Genomic DNA, 12,317 nt, shown 5'->3' with positions numbered 1-12,317 from the left:
CTTATGTTTTTGGCATCAGCTCTGGTAGGCATTACCGACTACACAGCAGACACTAGTTCTTTGTGTTACAAGGTTGTGGGATAAAGCACTAGATTGCATTTAGGTAGGACTGCCCCATTAATCTCCTGCCAACGGTCTTACACAACTACAGAGAGATTTAGTGAATGTCTACAAATGTTTCCTCCCCTCTTCTGTCCCAGCCCAACTCCAACTCAGAGAGATTGCCCTTTAATGAAGTGTTTTAAAGGAGATTATGTCCAGACAGAGTGGCTGAAATTAGAAAGAATTTTACAGCTTGTTTGGGGGAAATAACTTCTAATAAAGTAGCTGTATTGCCAAAAGTATAGGATCCCCTCCAAATTGTTAAATTCAGGTGATCCAGTCACTTCCATGTCCACAGGTTTGTATCATCCACCAGCTATATGCCAACTGCTTCTACAAACATTTTTGTAGAAGAATGGGTCGCTATCAGAAGCTCAGGGAATTTCAGCGTTTTGTCATATAGGATAATAAAAACTCTGCATCCCATAATTCACATTTTAACCCATAATGATGCACAGCTTCTAGGTAGGGGCCACATCTTCTCTGCTCATCAGACCCACCAACACACAACTAACTTGAATGCTAAAATATCACTGAGCCTGATGCTACAAATTAGTTTTGTAAAGTTGACAACTGGTAAAGGATCACTTTACTCTGACACCACGATCTTATTTCGTTTTCTCTGTGTTTTCCCTTCATCTCGTCTCACTTACCTCCATAACACATGTCTACACAGTCCTTATTAACATGTTAAATCTTGTCTCCTTTGTTGCTAATGCTAAAGCTAAAAGCTTTGCTAATGCTAAGATGGTAGTTAACATTGGTTCTGCTGCTACACAGCTCATTCTCTTAGCGCCACAATTGTCTATAGCACAGCACCAATGCTCATGCATAATTTAGTAGTTGTATTAATGGTATAGGTATCACTTCATTCTAAGTTCAGTCCAATTACGAGATAGGTAGTTTGTGTTTTTACAAAAACCAGCTGCAGGTGCTTTGCCCAGCGGAGAGATAGCTCCCTCTTTCTTCTTTGAGGTAATTTCCATCCAGGGAACGATGTTAGGTATGACCTTTTTGTGCCAGAGCTCTCTTCTGAAAAGATAACAGGAATCAGACGGACGAGGCAGGAAAGCCCATTTTCATTGTGCATGTGTTGTCTTTAAGTATAAATAGCGAGACTGTCTAGTATTTTTTGAGAATTCTATACTGGGCAAGACTTCTCCTGGATCGATGTGTACATCTGTGATTTTGATATGGGCCTGATTGAAATAAAATCCTCAGTTGGTAAATTTAACATTGCTGTGACCTACCCAAAATACACTTCATCACTCTGTTGTTTGTTGAGCTGCTAACTCATGATGTGACATCATCATACCTGCTGTAACCTGCAATATTGTGATTCTATAGCTACATTAAGCCGCCATTTTAGTACTTTATCACATTCCGACACAATACAAACACTTTGCATTGTGAACAGGTTACTTGAACACAAACTGAGTGTTATTATTGACTATTTTTAAAGCTAATTTGACCTTGATCCCAAATTCTCAAAACCAACCTTGGCTCAAGATCACACTGCCCTGTGATGTCACTGTATTGATTTATTGGTTCCTGGTTTCAGTTTTTTTCTGTTGTGTCTTTTTTCCCCATAGTTTATAAGTTTTCCATATTCTTTTCAATTTTACTTAGTAGTTTAATTGAATGCTACTAGTCAAAGATTGTTGGTGCTTTAACTTGAAGTTCAATTATTCTGGTAATTAATGTGTGTATATGGAGAGGAACTTGTGTTTATTCTGTATATGTGTGCAGTGCTTACTGTTTCAGGACACCATGCACAAATTTACTCCATCTATTCTTCTATAATAACACACCTCACCAGGTAGGTATTCAGAGACACAAGGAGAATTTACAAACAGTTTCACTGCTTTACAAATCAAACCAGTCAACATGTTTTGTTTCATTTAAAACCATAATTATTTTGATGTGAAAGCCCAAAAGAGATAATTTAAAAAATATGACCACAAACATTTTGCAGGAGATTGTCAAGTAGCTCTCACGGTATTAACAACAAAGTGTTGAAATTTAGAAAAAAACATACAAGATTTCATAATAACAGAATCCTGGCCAAAACTCTGTTCTATTTAGGAAACGTCATGTTTGGTCAAGGATTTCTTTTCATGCAAGTATTTATGCTTTTATACAGTTGAGGAAATATTTTGCGAGGTATTAGCATTACAAACTAATCTTTGTGCAAGGTGAAATATAAAATTCTATGACATAGAGCAGCACACCAAAAACGTATGAATAGAAATAATTGCCTATTTAATTTGTTATCATAATAATAGGTCCATTTATAACATTAACTACTGCCTCACCTCTTTTGTTAATAGTTTCTATTTTATTTTATCAAATGCTTTACTTTTATTTCATCTACCCAGAGCAGAGTTTTGATTAGTTTTAAGTTAGAAAATGTCATATTATCATTTAATATATTGTTCAGCTGTTAAAATGCATGCACAATATGGCGATGTTCTGTCTGATTTTTGCCTGGTATTCATTTAGAATATCATGATGAAAGGAACATTGTATTCCTTCAAGCTCTGAGACCTACTGTGACATATTTCTCAGCAGGGGAAAAGTGTTTTAATCTTAGCAGATAAAGATAATTACTTCCATCTAAAACGCACAGTCAGTGGAATTAAAATACTATTCAGTTCAATCTAATGCCAACTGAAGACAAAGTGTTTCAATATGGAAATTAATCAAGTTCATTCAAGGTCAATGTTTGTATGTTTCTCAATGCCACAACCTCACTGAACACGATTGGGATGAACTAGAGCAGAGACTGATTATCTTGTCCAACATCAGTGTCTGACCTCACAAATGCAGTCTTGGAAAAATGGTCAAATATTCTTTAAAACCTTGTAGACAGCCTTCGTAGAAGAGGCAAAGCTGTTGCAGCAGCACAGGATAAACCAAAGTCTGGAAAAGGCTCTTGTGGCAACAACGATACATCTTTAAAGCTCATGTGTGTGAAAGACAGGCAACCAAACGCTTATGGCAATTTGTTGTATTTACATTAGCCAAACACAGTGAGAAGCAAATGTATCTCTTACTAAGTAACACTTTCTTTCTTTAGTAGGGCACATGCATTTTAAAAGCAATGTGCTTGTTATTGTCCCTTCTTTTAAATCACAAACACCTGATGATTAGCATTAGGTCAATAATGTTTTCCTGATGCACCATCCACTGTTTCAGCAAAGTTCAACATAAACCTGTTGCTCACCAGCTTGTCTGGACCAAATGGTAGCAAGCAGACACCAGCAAATAGTCAACAGGAGCGAAAAGTACAGCAAATACTGGGCAGTCACACAAACAAACATGTAATCAGGGCAACTGTTTTCTACCAAGTGAGTTTGATTGAATAACTGCTGCCCGCAGAGTGCCAGCTGAAAACCTTCAGACCACTTTAGGGGCTCTGTATTTTGTGATTTGCTTGATTTGCTGTAAACTGGATTGCCACAACAAATTCTCCTCTGTGGGAACACAAAAATAAAATCTGTGTTGCATAAATTTTAAATTCACCTTTTTAAAAAAAAATAAAAAACTATCATTCATTCGATCAGAAGTTCCTGATCTTTCTTCCTAGAATTGGTCAATAATGTGATCCTTAGTGAGCTTAGTGAACAACTGGAGGAGAGTCTTGAGTGGCGGATGTCTGGAGCAAAACACTAGGGCTGCAAGAAGGAGATGTATCGGAGGTGGATGAGTTTAAGTAACTCCATCAAAGCATCCAAAACTCTGGGAAAAAGATCAAAAAGAGCGCAGGTAAGGAGGGGTTGATGAAGGTCAGGTTCAGAGGGGACTTCCACGATCACATCTCTTTATACTGTAGATTCTCTTGTTTTAATTATTCACTATTCTAAAAGTATTTATTTGTAGTCACGTGATGCATCATATTGTTTTGTCCATAGTCATTCATATTTAAAACCCAACAGCGGGATTTTGCCATCACCTTGTCTGAGGTGATGCTAAAGTCTTGTTCAGAGCAGTTTATGCAACCTTTCTGATTCGCCAACCACTATCAAAGTCTAACTGCTGTGGTGTTGCTCTGTTCGATTCTTTTTTACAGATTTAAAATGTTCACATTAGAAGAACTCGTCATGTGATCCTTACTGAGAACGTGCTTGTTAGTTCACCAAGTGTCAATGGCCTACGTTACTTTTTTGTGTTATTTGGCAGGTTAGGTAGATAAATTTAACATGTGTAAATAGAAGCTTGGTGTGATTTAGTAGGGTTATAGAAATGTACATTGGAAACTTTTACTCATTTTCTAAGCCTTATCATTTTATCCATGGTGTTTCATCCTAACCCATAACCTGACATCTAACACCCGTTTAACGTGCTATCTGTTGAGAAACGAGCTTCTTGGCAAGAACCAGCCTTTCCAAGCGTTTCCAAGTTGTCAGCATTAATTACCATCCAGTCGTTAAACAAAGATCCCCTCAGTGCTTTTACACCCCAAACAGGAAACTAACTATGGAGAGTTAATTTAACTTCCTTGTCATTTTTTCATCATCTCTGATGAGACTTCTTTCTGCCCTTTCTGTTTGGGCCTTGGACAGATCTACATTTGCGTATTTGTGCATTTTTTTCATTTGATTATTGCATGATTTTTAAAGCACCAGTAAGATAAAATAAAAATCTGAAGAGAACCGTCAAGGAGAGACCCAAATTTCAGCTGTACTTTGAATTAGTTCACAGAGCAAATAAATTCCCCAGTTTAATCCCGATAGCGTCACGGCCACAGGTTTGAGATTAGCGCCCCACTCTGAGAGGTTGTCTGGGATGGAGACCCACCTTCACACACATTTGGGGTTGTGTGAATGCTCATCGTTCAGGAGGAATGTTGAGTCTTGTCTACGTCGGCGCATCCCTGCAGGATTTAAAGACTTACATATGACCTGGCAGGAGGTCAAATGTAATGTCATTCTGCATGTGTGATTTTAAATCTTGTTATGTCTTTAATCCGGTGGGAAGAAAGAGAGGCCGGTAATCTTTTTAGGGTTTTTTTTCTCCAAGAAATGAAGCAAATGGGAGCAGGAAACGAGCTGTTTGAAAGCCAGGATTTAGTCATGTTTGCCTTTTTTGTATGAAGTTTGTAAATTATTTTCCAAATTGTCCGCCGATCTTGATCCCTGCAGCTTCGAAGACAAACATGCTTACTTTGCTCAGTTTAAATTCCAAACTATTGATTGACACCTTTTGGGAGGACCGCTGTCTATTCAGCTCCTTCATAAATAAAAGCAGCTTCCTTAGGTAACTTGGCACAATTCCAGCATCGCCGGATCAGCCTCAAATAACCTCAGTTGGTCTGAATCCCACAGATCAGTCTTTGCATGACATGATGAGTGTTCAGGGGAAAGGAGCTCAGGTCTGGTTTCATGCAATTATTTTATTGTTTTAAATCCCACAAACAAACACGACAATAAATTATTATGAAACAACTCTTCTTACTGGGGTTATATAACCCCATACCTGACACTGACAGCTGGCATTGATGAGTAATTTTGATAATATGGCTGCCTGCTCAGGGTGCCCCTCCATCATGGAGTAGCAATAGAGTCCCATGAAAAGAAAAATCAGCTTTTATTGTTAGCTTTTACATAATGTGGCCTGGCATCAATACTAGTTGATGAAGTTGATGCTGACAGCAGTAGCAGATAAATTACTTTTTCACCATTTCTCAAGGCTTCTGGAATATTTAGTCATCTCAAAAGCTTGAACAGGTCAAACTGTAACTGCACGATTCTATGGTAAACAGGAACTCAGAGATCAAATCTGTTAAAAGAGTTGTTTAGCATCAGGTCAACCTTAGATTGAGAAAGGGTAAAAAAAATGTGATATACAGAAGGGTAAAGCAAAGACAATCCCCTACCCCCCCCCCCAAATTCATCAGAGAACTTGTAGAAAATTGACATACCACAGTGGTGTTTCTCCAGAAATACAGCTAAAATCCCTTTTCTTACTTAACCTATTTTTTGTAAATTTAGTAGTGCATACTAGATTGATCTGCTGTTGTGTTTGGAGGTTTGGGGAAATTAACTAAATATGGAAAGCCCTAAATAATAATAAACAACTCATAAATGACCAGTTTGAGCTGGGCCCAGCCAAGCCCCTGGAGCTGAAGCTGCACCAAAAAGCATTCATCAGTAGGTCCGTCTACAGGACCGGCTCCAGAAATGTAACTGAGAACTTTTGATGTCTTTGGTCTCGTCTTATTGAGGTGTTTAACTTGTTGTCAGTTGTACCCTTCACCTCATATCCATGTGCCCCAGGTTTAGGATGCCCAAGCTCCAGACAACATAACTCTGGGGATTATAGAGGTACATTAACCACTCCACTCTGTTAAGATGGTGATTCTGTGGATGAGGACACGCTGAGGGACAGGGTTCAGGTTGGACACCTCCTCCTGGTCTCTGCACCAGGCTCAGGAGTCCAAGGAGAGAGCGAGGCAGATAATGACCTGACAAAAGGGAACACGTTTTCCTTCTTGCCTAAGAGTTTCTTGGGTTGCCTCATCAGGAGCCAAGGATTGTTGATGGGGGTTGATTGTTGATGCCTAGATTTCCCTTACAGATCTTTTACCTCCACCATCATATCTCCAAACACAATTGAAATTGGTTTTCGATTGACCTGATGGTCTGATTTTAACGTCATCCTTTATGCTAAATTTGGACCGGACCTGTGGGCTAACAAAGCATCTATCTGGACCAAATATAAATGTGGCTTGACCAAACCTGAATGTCCATGAACATCCAGGACTTGGAAGACCTGAATAAATCTTTGGTTGGGACAGTAAGTAGTTTCAGAGAGCACCCAGGAACTTCACAGTTTACTATAAGGTAGTTGACCAAATTTGTCAGCAGATTTTATAACAGTATGAGTCTGCAGAGTGACAAGACTTAATAAAGAGCAAAGCACTCTTTACACAGTCGAGCAATAAGAAAAGTAAAAGGTTAAGCGAATAAGACAACCAGGCTTGACTCCATTCAGAAACGACCCATTTTTTTCCCCAGATTACTTCAATTACCAGTCAGACACCATGGGAGAGGAGAAACACCCACAGCAGCATACCCGTTCTCTTGTCGGACCGGAACAAAGTCGTCTGTGTGGATAACACATTGTCCTGCAGGCTGGAGCTTCTGCGTGTCTCCTCTCTCCGAGATCCCCTGCAGCAGGCGCAGCTCCCCAAAGTTTCCGGCTACGGCCTCCGATGACCTCAGGCTGTTCCTGCCCTGATGGCCCTGAGCGGACGTCTGAGACATTTCAATCTCCAGGTTGCTTTTGTTCTCCAAATACATTTTGACGTCTACGGAGCAGAGAAAGAGGGAAAGATTTCTTTTGGTTTTATGCCAAAAAAAAGGTTGTTCATTCAGCTGATGTGGCTATAATGGTGCATAGCCAAAAAAAGATTGGAGCAGAACTGTGTTGAGAAGGAAAGCGAGGAATGTTTTTAGAAAAAAAATCTTAAAACCTACAAGGGTGGCACGCATTTTGGATTCTCTGAAATATAATCCACTCCTACTAAATGCCTTCAGAAGTCAGATGATTAGTAAATAAGGTCCAACTTGTGTATAATCTAACCTCAACACACATTATTGGATGGATGGATGGATGGATGGATGGATGGATGGATGGATGGATGGATGGATGGATGGATGGATGGATGGATGGATGGATGGATGGATGGATGGATGGATGGATGGATGGATGGATGAAGAAAGGGTTTGCAGCCTTAAATACAAAGGAAATGCAGACCCCACTGTTCTGATTCTATATGTAAAAACTTGAAAACCCATGTATCATTTTACTTTGGCTTCACAATTATGCAACACCGTGTGCTGGTCTTTCACATGAAATCCCAGTAAAATGCACTGAGGTTTGTGGCTGTAAAAGGACAACATGTAAAACGGTCCAGGGGGTACAGAATGACCACTGCCATGTCTTGGTGTGCAGGACACTGATGACTGTAAAAGAAGAACAAAGCCCCCGTTTGCTCATAAGGTCGCCTGTTCCCAGTGAGGTTTAACCAGAAGCACTATGGATGAGAACAACAAGAAACAAGGAGAAACCCCCCAAGGCTTCATGGAGTAAGGAGATACCGCAGTCAGGTGCTACATTTCTGCACTTTCATTGCCAGGAGTCATGTGATTCACTGTCTGAATGAAGATGTTCAAGGCTGGACGCTTTTCTGCTTGAAACAGTTCCTCTTGAATTCCACGATTATATTTTTTTATTACTACCAAACAGAACCCAATCTACCAGGAATAAACATCAGCTTACTCTGATACTGCTGATGTATTCTCATCCCATGCCCTAATATGTGACCCCCACATGTATTTTAGAAGCATTTTACGTGATTGCCAGACACAACATTGAGCAAGTTTGCGAAACAGAAGGGCATGATGAATGGCTTCCAAAAGATTTAGCAAATAAACATCTGAAAAATCTAATGTCCAATTGTTTTGAGCCCCAATTGGCGGCAGCACCGTGATGTGGGAAGGGGCTTTGCCAGCAGTAAAAATGGAAGCTGGTCAGACTTGATTGGAAGAAGGACAGAAGTATCCAGGACACAGAACTAAACATACAACAGAGCTACAATGCAATCATTTAGTTTTTATAATGACAATTATTGATATCTTCGGGAATTTTTTAGAATGTTACATACAATGCAAAACAAATAAATGATCAACTAATGAAATACACACAGTGAGTACAATCACTTACATTCTGCATTGTTTACTAAAGAACATATTTGGGCACAGTAAGTTACTATTCTTGTCTCAATACAGCAAACGTTTTTGAGGAGAACGTGACCCATATCCTGTTTTTGTAGATGAGAATAAAGCCACCATAAATTCTAGAAAAGCTAAATGGAAAATGACCAACCTTAAAACTTTGCATGCCTTTCTTTTAGGAAGGTAACCTCATCTTCTTTATGTTTCAGATCTACAATTATAGGTAGATTTTTGCCAAAAACCTTTCTGTAATTAATGCGTTTCGTGCTTGATAATGTGAATTTGATTGAACTGTGGCCCGTGTGCTCATTTGGTCTACAACAACTTTCGCCAGCAAAGGAAAAGATTTGTACACCACTGGTGTGGATCAATATGCAAGTGTTGGAATGTCGGCTGCCACCACCAAAGGTGGCACCAAAGGTGGCAGCCGACTCTTTTCAGAATCTTATTTGCCAAAGATTTTATAAAATCGTACATCATTTTTCCACTTCACAACTTTCCCGTGTTTGTCCATTATATAAAACCCAGATGAATATTATCGAATTCTGGGTTTGTAATGTAACAATAGTTCAAGGTTATTCAAAGCTCTTAATAATAGCATCTGACGTCACCCAGCTTTATTCTAAAACAGCAAACGACCCACTTCTAGGAATGACGTATGAAAAATGTACAGTCCCACTCTGTTACCATGAGATATCCAAATTGTTAGATATATTTGAGTATTTCTGTTCAATTGTGAAACAGGAGAAATACTAAAAGAGAAGACGAAGAATGAAGTTAGGGGATGAAACCAGCCCCAGCCCTCTGTAGAACAAAGGTTACATGGGACAAACAGGATTATTGCTCATATGACAGGCAGCAGGAATTCACATGTAGCATTTAAGCCCTTGAAGCAGTGAAATAAAGCACAGACACGAAAACACCACAACTTAAAAGAACCTTATTCACAAACAACTGAAAAGGTAGATTTCAATAAAGGCAGCAGCCAAAATAACTATTATGTCTGGATCTTAATATTCATTATTTAGGTTCTATTGAGGTTTCCAATTAAACAACCTGTCTACCATAAAGATTTAGTCTTCTCAAATCCGTTATCTGAATACACAAAATAAATGTTTTGGGTCTGAAACTTTACTTTTAACGCTGACAGCCTCAGCTCCTCATCACATTTGTGTTGCTTCAGTCTCCTGTGACACGGTTGTCTCACGCTTGTGATCTGCTCCATCCTGGAGGACAATGACCAGTTTGTTCAGCGCCGGGCCCGCAGGGTCAGGGTGACGTCAAAAACAAACTGCTTTCTTTTCATTTTCCAGCTTTCTTCACAGCAATTAAAGATTGAAAGCAAACACCTACGCAACACTGACGTGGACCGGCAAGTTTGTGATGCGTAATGTTTTAGCAAAGCTCTATGAATGACAGATTTCGTCCGTTTGAAAGGAATTGATTTGCTAATCAGTAAAATGAATCATTAATTGATGTTCGAGAGTTATGTTTCTGTATTATCCCCCCTGTGAGCTGGTTTATCGCATCGTTGCATTTGAGGTTAACTCAGACATTCCAGTGTTACGTTGCTGGTGAGGTGAAATAGATGAGGGTTGTCCGACTTACCGTGACAAATGGAAACACAAGTCGATAAAGATGCTGATGTTGAAGAGACAAGATGGTGATGAGGTGATGGACGGCAAAAAATCAGATGGAAATAAAAGAATCTACTGCAAAACTTTACTTTTTTTAGCACTTACAAATCCAGGGAATGTTTTAGCTTTTTCTTTGCCTTTTGCTGGGGGGGACGAGAAGCTTGCAGTAATATTCGAGCACAAAGGTGTGGTTGAAAACAAGAGAAGGTGAGGAGTTTCTTCTCTCCTGTGCTCTCCCCAGCAAAAGAGGGAGATGCTCCCGAGCCGTCTGAGTGCCGAGGAGGCGGGGGTGGGAAGGTGGGGAGTGGGTGGTACAGTGCTTAAGCAGCTTTAAAAGAAACTTTTCCTCTCCAGACCGGCTGAAACTTTTATTTTCTTGCAGCCAAACCCCTCCATCACCACCGACCCCATCATCAGCAATTTGAGTTGTTTTTTACAGTAAAAACTATATCTATATATACCTATCTATATATCTATATCTATCTATATCTATCTGTATCTATCTATCTATCATCTATCTATCTATCTATCTATCTATCTATCTATATATACATATATATATATATATATATATATATATATATATATATATATATATATATATATATATATATATATATATATATATATATATATATATATATATATTCAATGCCCTTCAACTTTCCACATTTGGTCACAATATTTTATTTAACAAAATAAAAAAAGTAGTGCAACGTTCTGAAGAGGGAGGAAAGTGAGTCATGATTTTTCTACAAATATAAGTCTATTACATGGATTTGTATCCCCCCCCCCCCCTTCACCCTGATGCCCCTTAATAAAATCCAAGCAGCAAGTTGCCTTCAGCCGCTGCCTAATTAGTAAATAAAGAAACCCCACAGCTGGACATTGCACTTCTAAGTTTTTATTTGCAAGTACAGCTTTTAAGTCAAGGAACCAGTTTCCTTCCACATTTCCAAAGAGATTTCTTCTCAACAATCTGTCCAGTGAAGCACAGTGACAGCACCTGAATGATAAGATGTTATCAGAACCAAAACCTCCCTCTTTCAAAGCGGATTCATCTAGGTGAGCTAAAATAGTGGCAGATATATACAGTACTTCCATTTACTCTGTATGCTGAAATGGTATTTCCATTTGGAGGAGTTTGCAACATCTTCCCTCTTTCATTCCTAGAAATCGGTGGAGACAATATTTGCGACTGACTGGAGTCACCTGGTCTGGACTGAGGGCTGCCTGAGACAGAGAGGGATTAAAGCTGCCCACACGGGATACCCAGGGGGCCTGACTGCACTCTGGTCTTGTGGGTGGATGTGAGAGTTATCAAGGAGAAAAGAGAAATCACATGTACAATCACAGCCTCGAGCAAAGATGATTAAAGCTGTGGGACGTCAGGACCAGTTGGATTCTTCCTCTTTCGTACAGGAAAGGCAGTTTTTATGAATTCAGGCTGAAATAAGTTCTGTTCATACTAAACTAATTTTGACAGTAGAAGAGTCTTCCCCCAAGACTTCCTCTTACAATGTTTGAAAACAAATACCCCTTTACTCATCTTTGAAAAATGAAAACTCAGCACAGTCTAAAATAAAGGTTGTATTTTAACTGGAACTCTGAACCTCCTCTTTGTACTGGGGAGTGTATATATATATATATATATATATATATATATATATATATATATATATATATATATATATATATATATATATACATACAAGTGTGTCAGTGGTCGCTGTGATAAGTGCTGTCCGGATAGTGCAGTCAGTAAGGAAGGAGGTAGGAAAAGGAGCCTGTATGCTTCCTCTCATAGCTCCTTTAGCATAGGAATCTTGTAATGCCC

At 39.1% G+C, this 12,317-nt stretch overlaps 1 protein-coding gene across 1 annotated transcript in view; it reads right to left on the bottom strand.

Moving 5' to 3' along the window:
* The window catches only part of oca2 (oculocutaneous albinism II), an 81,603-nt gene extending 70,854 nt beyond the window's left edge, over nt 1-10,749 (bottom strand). Inside the window, exons 1-3 of the mRNA XM_036141536.1 lie at nt 10,586-10,749; nt 10,452-10,484; nt 7,180-7,414 (exon numbers count right to left, since the gene is read on the bottom strand). Coding sequence (XP_035997429.1) covers nt 7,180-7,406 — 227 coding nt within the window. The 5' untranslated portion in view covers nt 7,407-7,414; nt 10,452-10,484; nt 10,586-10,749. The remainder of the gene's footprint in view (nt 1-7,179; nt 7,415-10,451; nt 10,485-10,585) is intronic.
* Between the last annotated feature and the right edge of the window lie 1,568 nt (nt 10,750-12,317).

Source organism: Fundulus heteroclitus, chromosome 9 (genome assembly GCF_011125445.2).
Source record: "Fundulus heteroclitus isolate FHET01 chromosome 9, MU-UCD_Fhet_4.1, whole genome shotgun sequence".
Lineage (NCBI taxonomy): Eukaryota > Metazoa > Chordata > Actinopteri > Cyprinodontiformes > Fundulidae > Fundulus > Fundulus heteroclitus.
This window is presented reverse-complemented; position numbering and strand designations above follow the sequence as displayed.